The following is a 25,782-nucleotide window of genomic DNA, read 5'->3' as shown; positions in this document are numbered from 1 at the left end:
ATAGGTAAAAGGATGGCAAGAAGAGAGTAGTTCCTCTTTAGAGATCAGCACGAGACCACCTTGACCTGCAGGAGATTGGTATGATTTTTAACAAATATTTTTCCTCTGTTTACTGAGATGCAAACCATGGTGATGAGGGAAACAAGGGCTGATGTTTCAGAGAACATTCATTATCAGGGGGGAGGTATTTGCAACCTTGTAGTTCATTAAAATGGATTATTTCTCCAGAGCCTAACAAAGAGTATTTTAGGACTTTGTGGGAGGCTAGAGAAGAAATTGTGGAGACCTTTGTAGAAATTGTAGAAATACTTTCCTTATCATTAGCCACTGGTGAAGTTCTGGAAAATTGACAGGTGGCTAAAGTTCTGTTGCTTTGAAAAGGGCAGCAAGTGAGGTACAGGCCAGTCAGCCTGACATGTGTAGTAAGGAAGTTACTGAAGGAAATCGACCAGTATTTGAATAGACTGAGTTTGATGAGGAGGGGTTAATGTGCCTTTGTGGATTGAAATTTGTGCTTGATGAACCTGTTAGGGTTTTGTTTTGAAGAAATAGCCAAAGAGGTAAAAGATGGTACATCAATAGATGTTATCTGTGTGAACTTTAGCAATGCTTTTGCATGCTAGGGTGGGCTGGAAGGTTTGTTCTCATGGAATGCAGGAGGTGGATTCAAAATTGGCTTGGAGGTAGGAAGCAGAGGGTGGTGTTGGTGGTTGCTTCACAGAATGGAGGTCAGTGACTAGTGGTGTGCTGCAAGGGTTAGTGTTGGGACCCTTGTTATTCATAATTTAAATAAATGAATTAAATTTAAATGCACAAGGCTTGATCAAATGACACAAAATTAGGATGCCCTGTTGAAAGTGAAGAAGATTATGGAGGTTAGAGGAATGAGTTGAGTGGCAAATGGATTTCAAATCAGTTAAATGGAAGGTGATGCAATTTGGAAAGTCAAACCAGTATAGGACTTACGTGAATAGATCCTGACAAAGGGTCTCGGCCCGAAACGTCGACAGCGCTTCTCCCTATAGATGCTGTCTGGCCTGCTGTGTTCCACCAGCATTTTGTGTGTGTTGCTTGAATTTCCAGCATCTGCAGATTTCCACATGTTTAGGACTTGCATTATGAATGGTAGAGGACTAGGGAGAAATGTTCCCTCTATAATTTTTTTTTACAGGTGCATGGACCAACCATAGGGACAGGAAATTTTCACACAGCATGAAAACTGCACAGCAGTATAATTTTAGTTTATTATGCACGTCAAACAAACACAAACTGACAACTCACAACACAAGTAAATGATATCAGGCAATCAAAAACAACTGACAGGTACAATGGGAAAAAAAACTGTTTTGACTGGACAGGTTTATTAACAATGAGCTAACAACTTCCATTCTGTGTTTGTTGTTAAAATTTGTAACAGTGTTGTAACTTGAAACACTGATAATAAAAATACGTTGAAGCTCCAAAATGTTTCAAAGTAAAAGTTGTTTATTATTTAGAAAATTTATAAATTATATTTATAATTTTATACATGGTATTTCACATGAGAGATTTCAAAATTATGTTAACATTATGTAAAAGAAAATTCCATCTGCACCGCAACAAAGGCATTGTGCGTAGGAACATTTCAGTTACTGCACGGCTGTGCACCTACATGGTTTAAGGCTGATTTATACTTGTGTGTTCGGGTTATGCCACAGCCTACACCGTAACCCTGATTTTCACTTCTGCGTTGCTCTACGCCGTAGCGAGCATGCATTGGTGTGCGCCAAAACGCTAGTTGGTGGTGGGGTTTCTATGCCACTGTGTTGAGTTTCTTCGGAGAGACATGGACGAGGAAATGCGTTTCAAACATTTTCGCGTGTCGGCAGGTAGATTTGACAAATTGGTTCATCTATTTTGCATCAGTGTACAGACATGGCGGAGAAGAAGCATCCGGAAATGTGTAGGAGGAAATGCAATGCTACCAAGCGGACCAATCACAGTTGCTGTGGTCTGCATCACCGTGACACGTGAGTAACTTTTCTAGAGAGGTGCACGTCACCCTACAGCATAGGGTATGGCCGATGCAACGCACAAGTGTAAATCAGCCTTCACAGGGAAGTGTTACGGGTGTATAATGGATCAGTGAGACCTCAAGAGTACAAATGAATAGTTAATTGAAAGCTGCATCATAGAGTGGTGGAAAAACAAGTATTTAGCACACTGGTCTTCATCAGTCAGAGCATTGAGCACGAGGAATTGGGACATTATGTTACATTTTGTACAAGTTGTGGTGAGGCCACGCTTGGAATGCTATGCACAATTCTTGTCACCCTGACACAGGGTAAACTGGAAAGAGTGCAGAAAAGATGTGTGAGGGTACTGTCAAGAGCGGTTGGTTACAGTAGGTGTTTATTCCTTGGAACACAGGAGATTGAGGGATGACCTTACAGAAATGTTTAAAAAAAAATGAGATGCACAGATTAAAAAAACTAACATCATTTGGAGACTGATAATAAGATGTCTGCGGTTCAACCATTGTGTGTCATTCCCAGCACAAATTCCAATTACAGTATCCCCCTGCAGTACATCTTTCTTTGAGGTGAATGCTGGCCTCAACTTCTGCAGGCTAACTTTTAAATCATAGCAGCAGCCAATGCTTTCTGTGCCCATTGTTCAAAACCAGCAGTTCAATTAACATGGGCTGCTGCAGAAACTGTAAGAAGTTTGCAACAAGAGGGTTTTTCATTATCTGCTTGATAGTAGCTAAGTGTGGGGTAAACAAAGCTGCCCCCATGATCAAACTGGAAATTTCCAGTTTAGCCCCGAAGAATTCCTTCTGGGATAAGAACAAACCAAATATTATTTTCTTCATGAAGGATTTTGCATTTTAACAAGCAGTTATCCATTAGGAATAATTTGGCACATCCATTCCATGAACAACAAATTAAGCAACGGAGCTCCCTTTAGAACAGACTCATTCAGCTCCGCTGTCACAAGGATTGTTACAGAAAATCTTTCCTATGAAACGCAGTAAGCATATACAACAGTTTATCTCGGTGCAACAGGGAAACAAACATCACAGTACAATAGTCTGTTTTATTATTTTGTTCATTATGCACATCATTGCAAATGATTGCACATTGGTAAATTATTGTGTGTATTATTATTCTGTACTTTATTATTCAGTCTGCACACTGCTAAGTTGTAATGAAAAATTCTTCCACTTGGGATCAATAAAGTTATTACTAATATTAAGACATATGAATTTGGGATTTGTGATTACTTTAATAAGTAGGTTTCTAACCATGATGACTTTGTAGTATTTCAGCATTTAATATTTGTTTACCGTAAATTCCGGACTATAAGCTGCTACTTTTTTCCCATGCTTTGAACACTGCGGCAACACTGCGGCCTATACTACGGTGCTGCTAATGCATGTTTTTTTTTCATGCCGCCAAAAACATTTTGCCTCGTAACAGTAGACCAATAAAATTGATGAGTAGTTCACAGAGGTCCAATGAAATTGTACGATAAATCAAGCGCACTTTCAGAATTAAATTATTGTAAATCAGTCATTTGTACTCACCCTCATCAACATGGAAAACACTCGAAGAAAAGCATATGATGCAGCTTTTAAGTTAAAGGCGATCAATCTGGCGGTTGAAGAAGGAAATCGAGCTGCTGCACATAATCTTGGCATAAATGAATCGATGGTGAGATGGTGGAGACACCAGCATGAAGAACTGAGTCAATGCAAAAAGACGACAAAAGCTTTCGGAGGTAATCCTAGCAGATGGCCCAAACTTGAAAACTTTCTTGAAGACTGGGTTAACACACAGAGAGCAGGCGGCCGCGGTGTTTCCACCGTGCAGATCAGACTGAAGGCTAAAGCGATCACCACCAAAATGAAAATCGAAGATTTTAGAGGTGGGCCATCGTGGTGTTTTAGATTTATGAGACGAAAAGGCCTGTCCGTCGGGGTACGCACGACTCTGTGTCAGCAGCTCCCTCCCTTCCACGAGGAAAAGTTTGCTAACTTCCGCACATTCACTCAAACAAAGATAGCGGAGAATTCCATCGGGCCAGATGATATCATAAATATGGATGAAGTACCTTTGACATTTGACCTGCCTCTCACTCGGACTGTTAATAAAAAAGGTGACTCGTCCATCACACTGAAAACAAGTAGCCATGAGAGAACGCATTTTACTTGTGTTCTGAGCTGCACAGCATCCGGACTAAAGCTTCCACCGATGGTGATTTTTTAAGCGGCTGACAATGAAAGTTCAGTGAAAGCTGCCATCAAGAGTACAAACTCAATTCCAGCTGTGATTCCTGGGGGCACCACGAAGTATTTGCAGTCACTGGACATCAGCGTGAACCGGGCATTTAAAGTGGCGCTGCACGTTGAGTGGGAGGCTTGGATGACGAGCGGCGAGAAATCCTTTACCAAAACAGGACGCATGCGAAGAGCATCTTTAACTCAAGTCTGCCAGTGGATCCTAAATGCGTGGAGCCGTGTCACAACATCCACCATCACCAGCGGGTTTCGAAAGGCTGGACTGCTGCGTGATGAAGAGGACCGCGTGCGCTCAAGTGAGAGCGACAACGAAGAGACTGAAGTGAGTGACAAGATCCTGAGGTTGTTCAATTCGGACACTGAAGGACTTTGATGATTTTAGTGCGCAGGAGGAAGATGAAGAAGGCGATCAATAACTTTTCCTGGTAGGCTGCAGTATATATATTTTTTTACCAGTCGTTAGGAGATATTGGAATGTTGCTCGTGCACTGTTCAGTAAAAAAGTATACGCAACGTAATTTGTGTGTTACCGATACGTATGTATATTTAAAAGTAGCTGTGTTACAGGCACTGTTCGAAAAAAAGCATTTGCAAAATATATTTGTTTATGTTACCATACGGATTTAATTAAAAGTTAAAAAATCCTCACGTGTAATATCTTTCTGTGTAAATATCTCATATTACAACGTGGGACACCTGCGGCTTAAAATCCGGTGCAGCTTGTACAAGTACAAAATTGATTTTCTTTCTAAAATTAGAGCGTGCGGCTTTTAATCAGGTGCGCTCTGTAGTCCGGAATCTACGGTATATATACATTTTATGTGGTATCCTTGAAATAATGGAATATTTTGCAGGCTTCTGAGAGATCTCCTTTGGGACTAGTGTAGGTAGCTCAAAAAATGCACTGACTTAGATTATGCGTCCATTAGTATGAACAGTGGCTATCCCATTAGAATCCTGATCCTGTTAAAATGCTCATTTTGTGGTGTGCTCATGTGCGCCTGTCCCTCTTCCTTCCCTGTATCTCTCTCTCTCGCTGTCACTCTGGAATGCCTTAAGTTTTAAATCTCAACAAAATATCCTATAACTGAAATACTGTATTGTTTCTTTCCAGGCCATGATGTCATTATAGCATTAACTTTTCATGATGCCTCCTGCTATGACGGACATCTTGGATATCTGGGCAGTTGATTCCCAGATCTCAACAGATAACAGCATCACTGTAGACTTCTTGCTACCAACAGGGGTATACATTCAGCTGGATGTCCCGCGGGAGGCCACTATTGAAAACATTAAATCGGTAAGTGAACTTGCCATTTTCTGCTTTTCAGCCTCTTCTCACAAGTAGAAATGGCAAAGGGAAAATGTGAGATTAATTCAGCATATCTGCCCTTCCAATGGAGTATGTTTTACTTTTTTTCCATCCCATTCTCAGTTTGATGAAATTTCATTTACCAATAAAAGGCTGTAGTGTTCTTTTGTATTCTTCATGCCATGTGTGGAAACAGTGGAACAGGGTTGTTATAAAGCAGCATAGCAGAATATAAATATTCATATTTGATTGAAGAATTCCATCATGGGAAATAACTAGATGTACTCTACTGCTGCTGATTTGGTGAATTGGAGACATTTTTTTTTCATTTTGTTTTCAGTTCTCTTTCTAAGCCTTTGTAGCTGGCAGATGCTCTGAGAAAGAGAAATAACTAAAACAACTAGAAATGTTTATTTTTGTTCCATTAATGGTCCAGACAAGACCCAATGAGTAAACCACAGTAAAAACTCTGGTTAATCAAATATGTCTGTTAACCAAGAGTGGATCTCGCAGCTGCTTCTGTGTCAGTTTGTCCCTAAACAGTGTATATTGACAGTCCACTCAGCAGATCTAGCACCACTGGTTTTGGCTTTTTTTTTTGGTTTACAAAATGGATGGATTTTTACGTTCATCATTTGAGTGAACTGGATTGAATTTAGATCTACAAATCTTTAGGTCTTGCAATTGAAGTTGGTCTCTCTCTTGTATTGCAGCTGCTATGGAGGCAGGCACAGGCTTATCCACTCTACAGTGTACTTGGCGAATCAGATTCCTATATGTTTCAATGTGTAAACCAGGCAGCAGTACACGAAGCGGTGGAGAATGAGTCTCGACGTCTGTGTGATATCAGGCCTTTCCTCCCTGTTCTAAAGCTTGTAGCTAGGAATTGCAATAGGTCTGAAAGACTACTGGATTCAAAAATTGGTGTTCTTATTGGGAAAGGTAAGGTCACTGCTTTGAACTTTTATTCTGCTTCTTGTCTTAATGTGCATATTTTCGATGCCAGTGGCGTATTTTTGTGTGATCTGATCTGACTCATTTTCTTTGAAGCTATTGACTGAACCAAGCTGAAGCTGGTTTTAGCTTACTGAATCAGATGATTTAAATGAATTTATCTAGTTTATAAATTATGATGCTTACTTAGACTTCTCTTTACATATTAAGGCTGACAAAGTTCAAATAATTCTCTGTTGAAAGTAAATGCATTAATTTGATCTATCTGCTTTCCACTTCTACAACAAAAGTCCTGGTGATTTAAGCCAGATCTCTGTGTTTTATACATATGTACTCCTTTAACCCTGCTAATGGTGGACTGGCATAGGTTGACTTGGTTTAGTTTAGTCTGCAAGTTACTTTATTCCACAGTATAATGAAAGTCAGTTGGCATAATCAGCTCACTGCCTATTTGGGGACCTGAGTTTTCCAGCCCTGTATTGTGAGAGACAGGACCAAACATTCCTTGGCTTGGATTTACCTTTCTAATCTTACGTACTGAAGCCAACTGACAGACTTCATGACATCTAACGTCTTGCTGAAGGGGTGAATAAAGCCATTAACTAATTTAATTATCAATTATCACCCCACTCAAATTTCCTCTCTTAAATCAACTGAGTAGTAGAACTGGCAAAGACTAAAATCATTGGTGTATTTCATTATTCCACATATACATTAAATAGCAGTATTGATCACTTAATTGAAATCGCAGATGCTAGAAGTATGAAATAAAGACAGAAATACTCAAAACATTCATTAGATAAGGCAATGTCTGTGGAAAGAAAAACAGTTAATATTTCAAACCCTGTAGCAAATGTAAAACATTGTCACTGCTGTAGGTTTTCACAAATAAAACAAAGTGAGGCAGTTTATGTTTGAGAAAAACCATAACACATTTTATTGAACTCCAAAATCTGAGCACAAAAGCCCACTAAAAGCCCTTTACATCATTATGTCATCATGTCAAGCTAGTCTCTTAAAGTGAAACCCCAACTCAATGTTGCTGTTTGTGAAATATATACATTTCCACCAATTACATTTCCCTACACTACTGTCTAACTTGGAGAGGAGACCCATTAATTGTTCATGCACCACAAAATGACAATTGTGTCTTATCTATATGGTGATTATATGAATTTAACAGATACTTGCAGGTTTTCTGCAAGGACTCATTGTGTCTCTTGAGTCTGCATAAATAGAATTATTGAATTGGATCTACTGGACGATTGATAACTATGTTGTTCAACAAAATCGTAATTCAGTATGTGATACATTACATTGAATGGGAAGAAGAGGACTTATTTGAAAGATTGCTACTATGAACTTTGCATCAGTAATGAAAGGTTGTTATGTTCTTAAGATGGAATATTAATTCTGTCCTAAGATGAGTACTTTTTTACTCTCTTGTTAGTCTTGAATCTAAAACAGTCTACTTCAATTTGAGGACAAGGATTTCAATTGAGTAAGGAATCAGTCCAATGAAATGACAGGTTTGCATAATGTCTGCTCTACATTCCAGGTCTTCATGAATTTGATGCACTGACAGACCCTGAAGTGAAAGAATTTCGCAGCAAAACACGCAAAATCAGTGAGGAGAACATGTTGAAACGTCAGGGACTTTCCTGGATGGACTGGTTGCAGCAGAACTTTCCTCCTGAAATTGATGCTACCAGCGTTAACAGTGCTGAAGACAAGCTACATAAGGAAAATTTCCTTGTAGTCATTCGATTTGACACTCATCACGTATGTTGCGTTAAAATGCATAAATCTTATGAATGAAAATATTTACTGTTCATGGACCCATTGCATTGGTTATAATAATGATGGAAGAAGCACAGTTGGAAAAGATTTTCTTTAATTTCAAAAACAGTCAATTTCTTGCCTTGCTACTGTACATAGCGCTCTCTTCTCACTTAGATACTCTCTTAAGATTGAAGCTGTCTTCCATTCCAGTTTTGAGTTCCAAAGAGACCAGTGTAGGGTTGAAAGACTAAATCATAGATGGGACAGGATTGAGGCAGGCATGTGTTGGGTTCCATTTGTACGTAGCTCTGTTTGGTTCCAGTGTGTTGACCTGGATCCACTGTGTATTCGTTCTCTACTTCAAATCATCATGCCTCAGGGGTTTTCAGGAATCATTGAGGATGTTGCATTTTCTTAAGATGATCTTGAAGATGCCCTTGAATAATTTCCTCTGTCTTCATGTAAAAGAACTCAGAATAGAGTATCTTTTTCTCAGGGGTCTGGAGTCGGGCAGGCAAAAATGCGTCTTATTAGGGCCATATTGTGAAGGATGTTGGCATGAGAGAGAATGCTGACAATATTTTGCTTATCCTGCAATGAATTTGGAGGTTTGTGCAGATTCATTGTTGGTGGTATCTCTCCAGAACCTTAGGAATAGCTATTACATGTAGTCAAGGATATTGTCAAACTAGTTGAAACAACCTACTGGAAAAACATTGTCATTTGGGCTTTGTATATTTACTTTATATAACACTTTTCACCATAGCTCCTTTTCAGAATGCACTCATGATATCTTTTGTTATTAAAGTTTTGAAATCTGATGCACAGGCAAATAGCAGAGCCCCAGGTGTCAGATTGATACAGAACTATACCATGGCAAATGGTTATTCTGTATAATACAATCACCATTAGACTCGGAGTGGAGAGGAGTGTTGGCTCTGGATATTTTGTGAAGTTCATTTGATTCTCTTATGTAAACTTATTGGAATCAAATCTTGATTAGTGAACTTTATGCCCCCCTCCCCCCCAGCTGACCAGAGTCGATTGTCCATTAATGATCAATCTGATTTCATGAGCTACTTAGAAACACAAAATAAAATACTGACATTGGAAGGTTGCCTCTTGTTCCATGGCCTGGATGCAACATCTGTCACTTATATCTGCATGGTAGTTTCCTTGTATCTGCTAGACCCCATTAGATGCTTACACCTTAACAGTACTTTTATATATGCAAGTTTTTCTTTTAAATCATCAAGACCGCTTTATTGTGAAGCATTTTTATGATTTGTTTCTATTGATGATAATTTTTTCAGTTGTTATTTTTGTCAGGTAGTGAGTCAAAAGCAGTGTGTCTGCTAATTGCTGAAAAATATGTGTTCTTATATAGTTGGGATTTGGTAGGTCAAAAATCTACATTATTTTACGTTGGCTGGGTGTGTGTGTGGGCAAAAGAAACCCTGAATCGGGCAGAAATTGGATATTTGGCTCCTTGTGCTTACTCCACTAATTCTCTGTGTAAGCAAGAAACCTTTTCCTTTTGAACACTTTCTTTTGGCTTCCTTCCTTTAATTTCATTTCAAATACTTGATGTTGCTCATTTAAAAATATAGTTTCCTAACTAACATTACTGCCATTATGTGAACATTTTCTTGATTACAGAAACACCAATAGACCTCAGTTTGATTTTCTACTTGCACAATCCTCTTGTTTCATTTTGAGATATTTACAACAAAATGTCAGACCTTTTTTGAAATTAAGCCAGCCCTGTACCACGAGTGGGAAGAAAGGAAGCTGAGGTGCTTTTATCGTTCATTTTCATTATAGTTGAAATTATCTAGATCAATATTTCAAAATAAATATTTATTTTTCATGGTATTTTTAAGGAAGGAGTTGCTACTTTAAATTAATGCAGCCTGATGTTAACGAGACAGTAACAGATATAATCTTCTATTGGCTGTAGTGATAGCAGAACATATCATTCTTTTTGTATATAATGACGATCATTGTATTCTTGCAGGTTTCAAGAAACAGTCAATTTCTTGGCTTCTCCTGTGACCTACTTTTAGCTTAGTTTCTTTGGAATAAACAAGGTATATTTCCCAATTAAAACAAAGCAGCTATTTTTAAATTTTCCATCCAAGTCTGAAACATTTCTTTACCTTCCTACTTTGGCTGCATAATGAGCTTAGCCTCCACCATTCTGCCCATGAATTTAAGTGATCACACAAGGCCTTTTGCTGAGTGCAATACCATCCTTGTTCACTGCCTGTGTTACTGCAAGTTTGCAGTGTCATAACTAGAAACTGAAAAATCCTGACTCCCACCTGAATACATTGGCCAATTATTGGTCGCTGCCACTGATTCAATTAGATCAAAAGCTGCTTAAACTAGTTAGCATGCAGGTAAGTTTAACTCAAATTAAGTGTTTATATCAAAAGCACAGTGGTGCAGAGGGACAGAAATGATGAAATGAGGTAAGCAGAAGGAGATCTCGCTGTCTTGTTATCACTCAACAGTCACCACCACAATCTTTGATATTTAAGGCAACTGTGTGTAAACCATAACTTGAGACCAAATTAACATTCATCTCTTTGATCAGAGAAAAGCTGAAATGATGTTCCATCCTTCTAGGATAGCTTCAGTTTCCAAATTTCTCCCAACTTGAACCCTTTTGGCTTAAATGAGCTTGCCATCAGAAAGCAGCTGACCATCCTCGGAAGGGAAAATGAGAAGTTCAATCCCAGAGATTTTGTACTGCGCGTCAGTGGGAAACAGGAGTACCTGTTTGGAGAGCAACCACTGATTCAGTTCCGGGTAAGTCAATGGGGAAACTCTGTCATAATGGAAGCAATTTATTTTGATTCCTCTTCTGTAGTTAATATGTATATTTAACATTACAGTGGGGAACAAAAGTGAAATCAGAATAAAGTTCTTAAAGCCTTCCCTATTTAAACTAAATTAGCTCTAACCATTTGGAATTATATGTGTGTTGGGTATGACAACCTACAAAACTTTATTTGTGTGGCTGGGGACCACAATCATTGTACTTAATAGTCCTGGCATTTTAACACGCTAGATTGTCTCACCTGCCATTCTTTGGGATCTTGTCTTCAAATTGCAGCAGCAACAACAATGTTAACTCACCAAGATTCAGCTGCATTCAGCAGGCTGCCCAAGAATGAATCCTATTCCACAACAGTCCCATCAATATAAGCAGGAGATCACCTGGCATACCCTTGCACATAATGATGGTCAGCCTGAAAGGTACTCCTGCTATCCCTAGCCTTGCCAAAAAAGATTGGATTTTCCCCGTTCATTATTTGGTGAAAACTTTACACCTCTACATGGGTGGTGGGTCAGGCAGAATCTGAGACTTTGCCATTGTAACTGAATATTCTGGGTACTATCCTAGTCAAATAACCATTCCACATATTCCTGCTGGATCATGTGATTTAAATGAGGCTAGCTTATCTTCTCTGGAGCTTAAAAATTTGAGTTTCTACAGCTATAGATCAGGGCTATTTTTAAGTTTTTTAATTTTTAAGAGAGTGGATGAACAAATCATTTAGCTCTAGCAACTGAGCTGCTTTTCTTGGTGGTAATAGCCCACCATTTGAAGATGTATCAGGCATTCAGGGTGGCCCATTTGGAGACATGAGAAACTGCAGATACTGGAATCTGGAACAAAAAACAATAGGTGTCCGTTAGTCTCGAGAGACCATGGATTTGCGCCTCTGCCAGGGCACAGGCCTGGGCAGGGTTGTTTGGGAGACAGGCAGTTGCCCAATGCTGCAAGGCTCCCCTCTCTATGCCACCGATGTTGTCCAAGGGAAGGGCAAGGGCCAATGCAGCTTGGCAGCAGTGTCGTCGCAGAGTAACTTGTGGTTAAGTGCCTTGCTCAAGGACACCAGACGCTACCTTAGCTGAGGCTCGAACTAGCAACCTAGATCACTAGACCAACGCCTCAACCACTTGGCCACGCGCCAACAAAAAACAAACTGCTATGGGATATCAGCAGGTCAAGCAGCATTTGTGGAGGGAAACGGACAGCTACTATCTTTGTTTGAGACACTTCATCTGGAACAGTTGAAGGGTTTCGCCTCATTGTTGATTTGATTGTTTTCAGCCATAACTATGATACATCAAGGATAGTCTGCCTGCTTTATATCATCGGCAGGAACTATTCAACTGTTTTTGAAAAGAACAACAACCACCACTATTGATATTTTTAAAAAATTGTTCCTTAAAAAATAGTTCCTTATAGAATAGTTCTTCATTTGTCACCAGCAGGATTCCTTGCTTCTGGCTATGCAAATTAATATTAATAAATGAAATTCATGCAGTCTTTTCTGATTATACACAGTTGATAAGTAAGGCTGTGTACCTGACATTGTGTCATTTGTATTTTCTGCTTCTACTTGATAACAAGTATTATAGAATCAATAAAGTAAGGTATTAAAATTCAAAGGCAGTTAGTACTGATGCCAGCCTGCACCCATCAGAAATTTCCAGCTGAGCCAATGTATTTTAAGGGTTTCACTTTCACTCAGTGATCCAGGATCACTGAGAAGTATCAATGGGGGCTGGGTCATTATGACTGGAGGCCAAGACAAAGGCCTAGAAGTTCCCTGCCTTCAGTGCTGTGGGAAGGGGTTTGCAAAGATCTGGAATTCACTGCTCTGGTGGGTACCTCAGGTCCAGCCACCTCTGACCAGAAGTGCAGGAGGTGTAGCTGCCAGTCAGTGGATCTGACTTTCCTGTCTAATATCTTGACATTCTCTCTGATTGACCCATTCGGACAAACATTTTACAAACTGTTCTTTCCCAGTAAATTTTGTGATATCGTTAAGTTATTTCCAAATGAATGTTGGTAATCCTAGATACTCATAGTTCCTATTGTTTGAATTAAAAAATATGTATGGAAGTTTTCAGGAGATTCCAAATGAATTTGGTGAAAAACAACTTTAAATCCTTCCTGTAGCTTCAAGTTTACTGAAGGTTTTCTTTTTAAGTAAGTACATCTGTCCCAGTTCTCCCAATATATTAAAAACAGCTATTCAGATTGGAATTGTCAGCAATTTTGATTCCATTAATAACATTGTGTGCTATTTCTGCTGTTCAGCATTACACAAAAATGATGATTAATCAGAGGTGCCATTAGCCCTCGTTGAATTAGTTCTTCAAAGCCTGTCCATTTTACAGGAGTTTTGAAACCTTTCTTCTTAATCTCAGACTATGGTTTTAATTTGTGTACTGAGCAAGTATTCTAACTGATCTTTTAGAAGATAAGGTTCATCTGCTGAGAGTAAAATGGAATACGTTTGGCAGTTTTACATTTAAATAAGCACTTAACAAGTGTTCAGAAGCCTACTAATTGTAGATTTAGAGGTGTTTTCAAAATTCTTTTTCTTTGGATTGTTATGCCAATAATTTCAGGCAAACTGGAAGTCTGAATACAGTAGCAAAGTTTAGCATAATAATTACCACATGCTTCACTGACCTTGCCATTTTCCAGGTTTTGGAGTTTTGTTACTAGTTCCAATTATTTTCATTTAATTAATTATGTTTAAAAGTTATAGTCTCAGCCTTGCCATAAGAATTAAGCCCTTCTAAATTTCTGCTTGCAGGTTGGCTATTTTATCCATATTGTTAAATTCTCTAACCCGTGTTTATTGCTCTAAAAGTCTGCACACCCTGTACTTTGTCATTACTTTTGATTCTGTTGTGTATTCAATGATTTTCTATGCATAAGAGAAAGGCATTCTGCTTACTTTGATATTTATACTTTTCAGTATGTAAGGAACTGCATATTAAATGGAATCCACCCTCAGTTGACTATTGTGAAGTGCAGCACCATCAAAGAGATGCGTGATCAAGAAATGTCAGCCATTGGTATTGTCTTGCAGCGTAAAATATCTTCTGCTCCTCTTCCTTTGCCACCCAAGAAAAGGACCATTTCTGTAAGTAACTGAGATGTGAGCACGCACAGTTAGGACTTATATGCCATTTAAAGTGATGTAGTTTCCATTTATGCTCTGATTTTAGATCCCTAATTTTTTGCCAACTTTTGAGTCTGGGATAGGGACTAAATGGATATCAGTGTTAGATTAATTTATTTATCACATGTACCTCAAAGCATACAGTGAAATGTGTCATTTGTGTTAACAACAACACAACCTAGCAATGTGCTGGGGGCGGCCCACAAGTGCCGCCACAAATTCTGGTACCAATATAACACACCCAGAACGTTCAGCAGAACAACTCGAGTAACAACAGCAATGACATCGTAGCTCAGCGCCATCCCAACTGCAAGCTGCGCATGTTGTTCAAGGTCACTATTGATTCATCTCTGCTGTAAATTTGTTTGATGAGGTCAGTTTGGAGCAGGGTGAGTGTGATGCCCATGAGGTCAGAACAATAATGATCCAGTGTTTTGCAGAGAGTGCGAACAGATTGGAAGTAAATGTGTAAGTGCACTGATGTTACTGAGCTCAAGAGTAGGTCTGCCTCAGCTTGCAAATGCCTGACCTGTGCACAGCCTGTTCTTATGACTGATCACTTGGGAGCCAACTGGATGGATTGGCTGCTGTTCTAAGGATGCAGACATATTAAACGTTCTATTAAACTGTAAAAACAGAAGAACAGAATTAAGCACATCAAATCTCCTCTACCATTCCATCATGGCTGATTTATCATCCCTCTGAACACCATTCTCTTGCCTTCTCCTGGTAATCTTCAAAGGCCTAACTAATCAAAACGCTACCCAACTTTCACTTTAAATGCTTTGAATATAATATATTTGTCTTCTGCCGCCTGGAAAACATTTAGGACATGCAAACTGTCTGGGTCATGAACAATTCACAGGAATGAAACTCTGCTGTAGGCTACGGTGAATCTGTATAACTTTAGATTAAATTATTCCTATTATGTTAAGCCAGCTGCTCTAATTCATTATATTCAAGACCAAGAGTACAGGGCTGGTTCGCATGCTGTGACCTTGCAGTCAGTGTATCCATGATGGCTGTGGATCAGTTGGCGGCCTCTGACTCAGAAGAGCACAATTCAAAATTAAGCTGACAAGGCAGTACCGAGAGAGTGATGCACAGTCATGAGGTGCAGCCTTTTTTTAAAAAACCAGAGCTAATGGAATCCAAAGGAGAGCAGAGGAGTTTTCCTTGCCTCAGTGAATATTTTTTTAACCCTCACCCGAAGATACTAAAATAGATTTTGACTATTACATTTTCCTGTATACACATGACTGTGAAGTGTATTGGGAAATCAGTTTCTTCAAACTCCTACTGAAATATAACAGAATTATGTTTTCTTGGTAATTACATCATGTTGTGCGCTGGATAGAGTTTTCAGAGAACTGCTCACCCATTCCACAGCTGATCCCTTAATGAAGACTGGTGTGTACTTCCTTGACTTCCCCTTTCTCCAGACTATAATAAATTCCTCAGTCTTACTGATGTTGAGTGTAAGAGGTTGTTGCGACATCACTCTGATCTACCCCGCTCCTGGACGCCTCCTCAACACTATCTGAAACTCTGCCAACAATAGTTGTATCCTCGGCAAATTTAGAGATGTTGTTTCAGCTGTGCCTGGCCACACGTTGTTGGGTGTAGAGTGAGTAGAGCAGTGGGGTAAGCGCACATCCTTGACCTGCGCCAGTGTTGATTCACCAAGGAGGGGTTGTTATCTTTGGTGAGAAAGTCAAGGACCCAGTTGAAGAGGGAGCTACAGGGGCCCAGGTTTTGTTGGAACTTGTTGATTAGTACTGAGCATATGATTGTGCTGAGCACTGAGCTGCAATCAGCGAAAAGCAGATTGCTGTAGTTATCACAATTGTCCAGGTGATCCGCTGCTGAGTGGAAAGCCAGTGAGATTGCGTCAGCTGTAAACCTACTGTGGTGATAGGCAAATTACAACGGATCCAGGTCCCTGCTTAGGCAGGAGTTGATGCTAGCCATGACCAAGCTCTGAAAGCACTTCATCCCTGTAGATGCGAGTGCCACTGGGCAATAGTCATCGAGGCAGCTCATACTGCTTTCTTGGGCACTGGTATAATTGTTGTACTTTTGAAGGCATCTTGGACCTCCAGAAGTGGTCCACAGTATGGGGTGATTGTTAAGTTCGTGGTCTAAGATAGAAGGAGATGAATTATTAACTTCAAACTTTCTGCATTTTCACTCAGAGTTGAACTGCATGTGCACCTAACGAGAGCTGTATAACTCATCTCCTTATACCTTAGGCCACAAACTTATCAATCGCCCCTCGTATTTGCCAGCAGGGAAGTCAGGAGTTGGGGAGGGGGTGGTTCTAAAGCCTCTGTGTTTCAATCATGCCTGTACTAAAAGCAGTGTCATTTTTTTCCTTTCTAGTGTTAGATTTCTAACATCAAATAGTCTGCACTGATGGTCGGTCAAAGCGGTTATTAGACAATGAGATGATTGAGCATGGGTTTCTGAATGGAAGGAAATGTCTGTAAATAGATTACCTCCATTCTGTGATACATAAAGTTAGGTAATTGTCCCATTGTATGCAGAATTAAATGCCAGGTGCACAACCATGACCTTGCTGATGATTTCTATAGTGTATTGTATGTATTTTTAAAAAAGCAGTAAGGTACTGTAAAATTGATAACATATAAATGCTGGCCACAGACTGTAACATCAAAACCTTCAAAACGTAATCCCACTGGTTTGTCCTTTTCCTCCCCAAAGCTGAAACTGAATTTAGATCTAATTTCATTTTTGCAGACTCGTTATTTATGACTTTCTTGTTAGCAGCAAAATTATGGAAACCACTTTAACAGCTGCGGTAACAATAGGAAAGAAGGATACGAGGAAGGCCGCTCTACCATCCATTAAGGCTGTAGCAGATCCTCTACCTTTGCTTCATTTCCCCACATAATTTCCAGATTCATTAACCCTCTCAAAATGCAGAAATTTATTGGTCTCAATTTTGAATAAACAGATTTCAGGAGGAGAAAATTGCAAAGGGTTCAAATGAAGTGCACAAATTCCTCTTCCACTCAGTTTTAAATAGCCCACTCCATTTTTGCAAACTGCATTTCCAGCCATGGGAAACACCTTCAGTGTATCTGGCCTTTAAGAACACTTTGAGAATTTTAGAAGTGTTTTTGCATGGTTTCTGAATGATCTTAAGCATACCTATAAATTAACCCAAAGCTGAAACTGGTGTCACACAATTAATAGGAATGTTATTTATTCATCTTCGGTTTATAGTATTTTAAATACGACCACAGTACCTTGAGCTTAATTGTTACAACTTTAAGCACCTGGTTATGTTCAGCACAAAATAAAAATGCTGGCATTGGGCAGAGGCAACATTGATTTATTGTAAATAGAAAAAAAAAACCTTATTGTTATTGTCCCTTTTTTTCAGGAAATGACAAATAGTATTTGGGATATAAATGCTCCTTTTAAGATTGTTCTTGTCCGAGGGACCAAAGTAAATGCCGATGAAGCTTTGCGGGTAGGTAACCGTTAATGTTTTCAAAACTAATTAATGAAATGCAAGTTCCAAATCTAAGCTATATGAGCTGGTTGTTATGCACATTACACGTGACATGCAATGTTCCAGAATTGTCCCATTTTTTTAAAAGTTTATTTTCTACACTATTTCTCCCAACATTAAGAGTGTAAAATCACCTTCAAAGGTATCCAGGCTCTTAAAGGATTTCCTGGTTTTTTTTTTAAAAGGGTCATTTTGTTGATGTGATTGAAAGCTCAAGGAAATGGTGTTAATAGTGTTTGAGGTTACCTTAGCAGAGTCTATGTCACCCTAACTGTGCTTGTGAAGTTCATCGAGAGAGCTTAAATCGCTAGGCTCACTGAACACTCAGGATTCCTTAAGTAACATTGTGTTGGTGTCGTGTTTGACCAATATGGGAGTGTTATTAATGGAAGGCTGGAATCCTCTGTGATGAGGACAAGTAGGAGATGCTCCCAGGGAACTGGGACACTAAACCAGCTAGTGATAAACATAGTGTGTGATTAGCATAACACTATTACATTGTCTGTGACACGGATTCAATTCTGCCACTGTAAGGAATTTGTATGTTCTCCCTGTTGGTTGCTCCAGTTTCCTCTCGCATTCCAATGACGTACAGGTTCATAGTTTAATTATTAACACGAATGTGATTGAGTGGCCCTGGCTCGACGGGATGGAAGGGCCTGTTACCACACTGTATCTCTAAATAAAATAAATTGATTAGCTTTATTTATCACATCTTCCAAGAGGACCACAGCCTTGTTGTTGTCTTAGGAGGTTTGCAATCCTCAATGACCCAGAGGGCTGTGGTGGTTGGGGTCAGGGTCAGGGCTTTATGCTTTGGCTCTTGTTAGGGCCACCCATGCCAAACAAGTCAAAAGGTAGAGTTCAGACTAAGATAGCCCACTGGTCATCCAGGTTTGGAGGTTCAGTTCAGCGCTAACAACCCTGACTGGGAAAACAAAGTTGTTACAGAACAGCAATGAAGAATCCTCCTGTATCTGAGTGAGATGGTCTTCCTGAGCCTCCATCTGTGACTTGCGTGGCTGACAGCAGTAAAATCTGAGAGGAGGCTACTGACATGATGAAGGAAGCCCTGAGCACCGCCAGAGATGGAGGAGCTTCACTGCTGCCCTACACAGCAGTGGTGTAGTGGACAGTAAGTAAGTATTTATCACATGTACGTCTAAGCATACAGTGAAGTACATTGTCTTTCTTCAAATCGGCAAGGATTGTGCTGAGCAGCCTGCAAGTGTTGACACACCTCCAGGGCCTGCGTGGTATGCCCGCAACTCTCAAACCCTAACCGTCCGCGTTTGGAATGTGGGAGGAGACGGGAGCACCTGGATGGAAGAGCCTGCAAACTCAGGAATGGAACTCCAATCAGTAAATCACTGGTGTTGAAAAGAGGTGTGCTAACTGTTATGCTGCGGTGCGGCCCTTAAATTTTAAAAAAACACATTTTTGTTGCGCCTTGGGGATTTCCAGTCTTTGAAGGTGGTTGCCAGAGATGTCTTTTAATGAGCTATATTATCTAGCACAATTGATGAATGCTTGCACAGTGGGCAAGCTTATAAGGCAAGGAAGTCCCTCTATGTCTCTACTTTCTACTGTGACTGAGGAAACTAGAAGTTTTTCCTGCTTGATTATAGGATTGATAATTAATAAAGCAGTGAGCAGTAAGTTGGATTTGGAGATGGTTTCACAAACAAGAGAAAATCTGCAGAAGCTGGAAATCCAAGGCAAAACATGCAAAGTGCTGGAGGAACTCAGCAGGTCAAGCAGCATCTATGGAAATGAAAAAACAGTTGTCATTTCAGGCCAAGACACTTCATCAGGACTGGGGATAAAAAAAAGAGAGGTCAGAGCGAGAAGTTGGGGATGGAGGAGGAGGAAGAACAAGGTGGCAGGTGATGAGACCAGTCAACTGCGTGTGAGTACCTGGGGTACTCAGAGGGCCAGAATCAAGATGCTTGAAACTGGATCTGGGAGCCTTATGGCACAAAATGGCAGTGAAGACATATTCCTAAGAAGGATACGTGGCTGTGGTAACAGGTCCGGGTCTATCACCTGCCACCTTGTGCTTCTTCCTCCACTCCCCCACATTCTTGTTCTGACTTCGTATTTTTTTTTCCAACCCTGATGAAGAGTCTTTGCCCAAATTGTCGACTGTTTATCCTTTCCATAGATGCTGCCTGACCTGCTGAATTCCTCTGGCATTTTGTGTGTTTTTGCTGTGGAAATGGTTGGCACAGATTTAAAAGTGACAGTTCAATACTTACTTAATTAGTTTTGTGTTTATTATAATGATTTTCATTCTATGAGGATAATTTCTGACTTCACAATCAACATAGAAAGTCAGCCACCAGCTTAGTACATAGAGTGAGGCTACAATGGTGGGCCTTGATCTTTCCAATCCACTAGCAGGCATCTGTCCCAGGAATTTTGCTTCATAAAATGCTCTGAAGAATAAAGCAACAACGTAACATGCCAGCTAATGCTTGGTGTTCATAATTGGCTCTCTGTATATGGTCATTGTACCTTCTATGTTCGCAACAGGAAGTGGTGTTTGCCGTGGTTACTCAGCTTAAGTGTAATACACATTGCTAAGCAAAGTTAGTTTTCAGGCATTGACACAGCTGTAATATAAAGTCACAGCATCTATTTGGCTGGGGGAGTGAATACAGCTCTACGTGATTCCCACATTCAGATGAGAAGCTCTCATTGTATCCCCATTATTGTTTGTTTAATCTCTGTGTGAGGCAATGTGGTGGTTTAATCTTCATTTATATTCAGATATAAGCCGTATTCAAGTCAAGTGAATTGGCTTTGTTTACTTGGTGGAGGGATACAGTAATTGGTTGTATGGCTTCAATTGAACTGCATTTCCTTCTCTCTCATGTTCTGTCTCTGCCCTTTGTATCTTATCGCTAAATTGTATTTATCTCATTTCTGCCTGCCTTTAAAGTTGACTTTTTTTTAGTATTGCTGTCTTAGTGTTGCGCACCAACTAGTTCTTTTTGCAGCTCCTAAAAAGAACCACACACTGTAATAAAAGACCCACTGGGCCCTCCACCCCTGCTGCAGCCAAAGCGTGCAGTCATGCGCGTCTGATGGCTCCCTCTGTAAACCTTCTCAACGAGCTCAACTGAGGGCACTTCTGGGAGCTGCGTGTAGGGGCCAGAGCATTAGTAAACAGAAAATCAAAGAGGAAAGAATTCTGAAACTTAAAACCAGAAAATACTGAGTGAGTGTCAAGGGCAGGTTGAGCAGCATCTGTAGAGAATCAGAGTTAATACATTGGCTCAATGACATCATCAACATACTGAGTTGTTACTGGTCTGTTGTGGTGTAATACCCATATTATACTGATGAGTGCTGTTGTGTTGTCCAGCATCTGCATTTTCTTGCCTTTTTGGCTGTTGAAATTTCAACAACCCAGTGTACAACACAGGTGCTCTTACAATGGGGCTTCCGCCTGGGGTTACACTCTGCTGCTTGCAATGCTGCCTTGAAGTGCTCGTGACTGGTGGCACATAGCATCTTAAGCCAAGGTTTTTATAAAGGGCTATCAACTTGAAATGTTTCTCTCACAAACAAAAGAAAATCCGCAGATGCTGGAGATCCAAACAACATACAAAAAAATACTAGAGGAACTCAGCTCACCAGGCAGCGTCTATGGAAAGGAGTAAACAGTTGGCGTTTCGGGCTGAGATGCTTCATCAGGACTGGAGAAAAAAAGGTGAGGAGTCAGAGTAAGAAGGTGGGGGGTGGGGAGGAAGAACCACAGGTGGTAGGTGATTGGTGAAACCGGGAGTGGGGGACGGGTAAAGAGCTGGGAATTCGATTGGTGAAAGAGATAACAGGGCTGGAGAGGGTAGATCTGGTAGGAGAGGACAGAGGCCATGGAGAAAAGGGAAGAGGGAGGAGCACCTGCCTCTGAACCTCTTCCCCACTACTATTCAGGGTTTGAAACAGTCCTTCCAGGTGAGGCGACACTTCACCAGGGGTCTGTTGGAGTTAGCTACTGTATCTGGTGTTCCTGGTGTGACCTATATATCAGTGAGACCCGATGTAGGTAGGGAGAACACTGCTCCGCCCACCAGAAAAAGCAGGATCTCCCAGTGGCCGCTCATTTTAATTCCTGTTCTGGCAGGTCAGTCCATGGCCTGTACTGCTGCAAAGAGGCTGCACTTGGGTTGGAGGAACAACACCTTATATGCCGTCTGGGCATCCTCATGGTGGCATGAACATCAATTTCTTGAAGTTACAATAATATCATCCCCACCCCTACCACCATTCCCCATTCCAGTCGACTTACCAGCTCTTTACTTCAACCCTCATCCCCCACCCCACAGTTTCACTTATCACTTACTACCTTATATTTCTTCCTCCCTTCTCCCTCCTCTTTACTCAATCTTCTCATCTTTTTTTCTCCAATTCTGATGAATGGTCTCAGACCAAAACGTCAACTGTTTACTCTTTTCCATAGATGCCTGCTGAGTTCCTCCAACGTTTGTGTGTATTGCTTGAAATGCGTCTGTCTCTCTTTCAGTGCCACCTGTTCCAGCTTTCAGGTTTTCCAATTTAAGAGTACTGTACAGATAGACAGTTGGTTGAGAAGTTAATTCAAGACAAGTTTGCATTTGGCATGTAAATTTGGCACATTTGTCTGCTGTCTTGTTACAAAAGCTTAAGAATCTGCATTGGTAGGAAATTATTCATATGAGAGGTAGTTGGCTTTCTTCGATTGGCCTACATTTGCGTTCCAGAATGAATGAATGGTGTTCGCTGTTCATTATGCTTCCAGATGCCCACAAACATTTTGCGCAGGTGCTTGTGGGAGTTGAGAGTCATTTACTGTATTACAGCATCTTTGTAGGGATCCTGAGACATGGAAACAGTTCAATAATTTCTTTAACCAATCTGACTGAACCCTCAGACGGTGGTTGAAACAAGAAGTCTGAATGTTTAATCCAATATAAAACTATGCTTTAATAGTTATAAAAGGAAAGAAAGCTGACTTTATGTGAAAGAGATAAGAAGCAGAAAGTTAAAACAATTCTTTTGTCCTCCATAAAAAACACAAAATGCTGGCAGAACTCAGCAGGCCAGACAGCATCTATGGGAAGAGGTAATAACAACGTTTTGGGCTGAAACCCTTCATCAGGAATGAAGTAACATGGGATGGTCGAGAGGGGATAAGAAGTGGGGGGAGGGATAAAGTAGAGAGCTAGGAAGTGATAGGCTGAAGGGAAATGGTCTAGGGGGAAGGTGGAGAATTATGGGAAATAAAAGAGAAAGAAAGGTAGGGCTGGGGGGAGAGATTATAGTGAGGGGGGAAAAAAGAGAGAGAAAGAGAACCAAACTAAAATAATAGATAGGGATGGGGGTAAGGGTGGGGGGCAGGGGTATCAACGGAGGTCAGTGGGAGTGGTCTGTGGAATTGAAGTGTGTGGCCACAGGGAGATCCCGCCACTGCTGGAGGACCGAGTGCCGCTGATCGGGGAAACGGTCTCACAGTCTGCGGCGGGTCTCCCCAATGTATAAATGGCCACATTGGGGGAACAGACTGGGAGACCGTTTCGCTGAACACTGGCACTCAGTCCTCCAGCAGTGGCGGGATCTCCCTGTGGCCACACACTTTGATTCCACAGACCACTCCCACTCCGACATGTCTGTCCATGGCCTCCTCTACTGTCAAGATGAGGCCGCGCGCAGGTCGATGGAGCAATACCTTATCTCCCACCTAAGTAGCCTCCTTCCTGCTGGCATAAACATCCAACTTACTGACCTCTGTTGATACCCGTGCCCCCCCATCCCTATCTATTATTTTAGTCTGTTTCTTTCTCTCTCTCTTTCCCCCCTCACTATAATCTCTCCCCCAAGCCCTACCTTTCTTTCGCTTTTATTTCCCATAATTCTCCACCTTCCCTAGCCCATTTCCCTCCAGCCTATCACTTCCCAGCTCTCTACTTTATCCCCCCCCCACTTCTTAATCCCCCCCCTCGACCATCCCATGTTACTTCACTTCTGATGAAGGGTTTCGGCCCGAAACGTCGTCACTACATTCTCCCACAGATGCTGTCTGGCCTACTGAGTTCTGCCAGCATTTTGTGTTTTTTATTTATTTCCAGCATCTGCAGATTCACTCGTGTTGCTTTTGTCGTCCATAATTTTTGAATAAATGAAAGATGGGGCAGATAATCTTTTTTTCCCAAGGTAGACAAATCATGAATGAACAATTGGGCATAGGCTTATGGTGAGAGGCAGGAGTTCTAAAGGAAGTCTGATGTACAAGTTCTTTTAAACCAAGAATGGTTCTTTTTCTGAAACATGCGGCCAGGGGACATGGTGGATCAGAGAGTAAGTTTAAGAAGCGTTTAGAGAGACACATAATTCAGCATAAGAAGGATACAGTTGCTTAGTTGGGCAAAATGGTCAGATGAACATGGTCAGCTAAAGGTCTGTTTCTCAGCTTTATCATTATTTGCACAATAAATCTATATGATGCTAATTCATTGTACTGCTTTAAGCAATTTTCCATAATTCAATCCTGCTTGTTTCCTTCAGTAGATTTTGCAAAATTTAATATTACCATTCCATTGAGGGTCTGATGTTTAATGGGGACATTTTGAGTATTTATTTCAACTGTGATCTAAGCGAATGTACTTAGTAAAGTGATAGGTGAGAATTGAACAGAAAGTTAACTACTTCTGAGTGATTAAGCCGGTACCTCGCTGGTACAATGAGTGTCGAAGAAACAGTGGGAAGGTGGTGGTGAGGTGAGGACAGGAAGATGATTAAAATTCTTTCCTGATTTTGAACTATTAGTATTAATTTTGCACGTTCTTCAGATCTGAATTTTCGACGCTGTTGAAGGACAAGATGGACTCCTTTGTTGATATGGTATATATGGAAAGTAAATGGCAGACCATATTACAGTGGAGATGATTTATGTTGGATAATGTCTACTCATTACAGAGTTTATCCCATCACTACTGCTGGTTCCTTCAGCAAAATGTTCTTCTGAATAAAGAATAGGATTCCATGTTCTGTGTCCTGAATCGACAGAAGAAATTTCACCCGTCCTTTGTTGAAATCAACAAATTAGTTTTACTTAAAATCTTAATGCCCGAGTGTGTATAGTTTTCTGTTAGCTGATGCAGCTTAATAATTATAGGATCTGCAAGTGTTTTTAATTTTGCATGATTCAAGCCATATTTTTACATTGAATTGCTCATCTCAACTCTAGCATTCCTGTTCAAAAGTTATATGAGCATGAAATGTTGTAGCCATATCTTACACTGGATTTTCATTGTTCCAATTTTTTTTCTTGCTGTACACTGTCCCAAGGTAAGGATTGGCATAACTGCAGTGCTTCACCTTGGATAAAATACAGGTGATCATTTCTGTCATGGGAGATGCATGAAAAACCTTCCTGAAATTACATGATATCCATTCTGAAGCAGAGCCACTTGCATTTTGCCACAGCCTAGCTGTTAATCATCTGCTTTTCATTCCCATAGGTTCAAGTCAGGGCCGGGATTTTCCATGGAACTGAGCTCCTTTGTGAACCTGTTGTAAGCAGTGAGATATCTGGAAAAAATGATCTCGTCTGGAATGAGACATTGGACTTTGAAATTAACATCTGTGACCTGCCAAGAATGTCTAGACTCTGTTTTGCAGTGTATGGAGTGATGGATAAAGTGAAAAAACAAAAATCGACAAAGAACGTGTCTAAGTACCAGACCATTCGGAAAGCAGGAAAAGTAGTTAGTATTATATCAATTTTCCAACCGTATTTACATTTCAACTGCAATAGCTGTGTCAGTGGTTTGATCATAAAGGTGTTATTTTAAAAGTTTAGCCTGAAAGCTAAACTTGAGCTTCCCTTGACATCCAAATCTCCCAGGCACTCCCCTCTATAACATTC

General features: G+C 40.5%; 1 protein-coding gene across 6 annotated transcripts in view; it reads left to right on the top strand.

The window, feature by feature from the left end:
• The window catches only part of pik3cb (phosphatidylinositol-4,5-bisphosphate 3-kinase, catalytic subunit beta), a 184,008-nt gene that overhangs the window by 86,072 nt on the left and 72,154 nt on the right, over positions 1-25,782 (top strand). For all 6 annotated transcript variants that reach the window (XM_059947939.1, XM_059947948.1, XM_059947954.1 and 3 more), the window contains 7 exons: positions 5,397-5,582; positions 6,308-6,536; positions 8,107-8,330; positions 10,962-11,144; positions 14,123-14,290; positions 17,739-17,828; positions 25,376-25,621. In XM_059947939.1, the coding sequence (XP_059803922.1) occupies positions 5,427-5,582; positions 6,308-6,536; positions 8,107-8,330; positions 10,962-11,144; positions 14,123-14,290; positions 17,739-17,828; positions 25,376-25,621 (1,296 nt within the window). In that variant the 5' untranslated portion in view covers positions 5,397-5,426. The remainder of the gene's footprint in view (positions 1-5,396; positions 5,583-6,307; positions 6,537-8,106; positions 8,331-10,961; positions 11,145-14,122; positions 14,291-17,738; positions 17,829-25,375; positions 25,622-25,782) is intronic.

This window comes from Hypanus sabinus, chromosome 2 (genome assembly GCF_030144855.1).
Source record: "Hypanus sabinus isolate sHypSab1 chromosome 2, sHypSab1.hap1, whole genome shotgun sequence".
NCBI lineage: Eukaryota > Metazoa > Chordata > Chondrichthyes > Myliobatiformes > Dasyatidae > Hypanus > Hypanus sabinus.
This window is presented reverse-complemented; position numbering and strand designations above follow the sequence as displayed.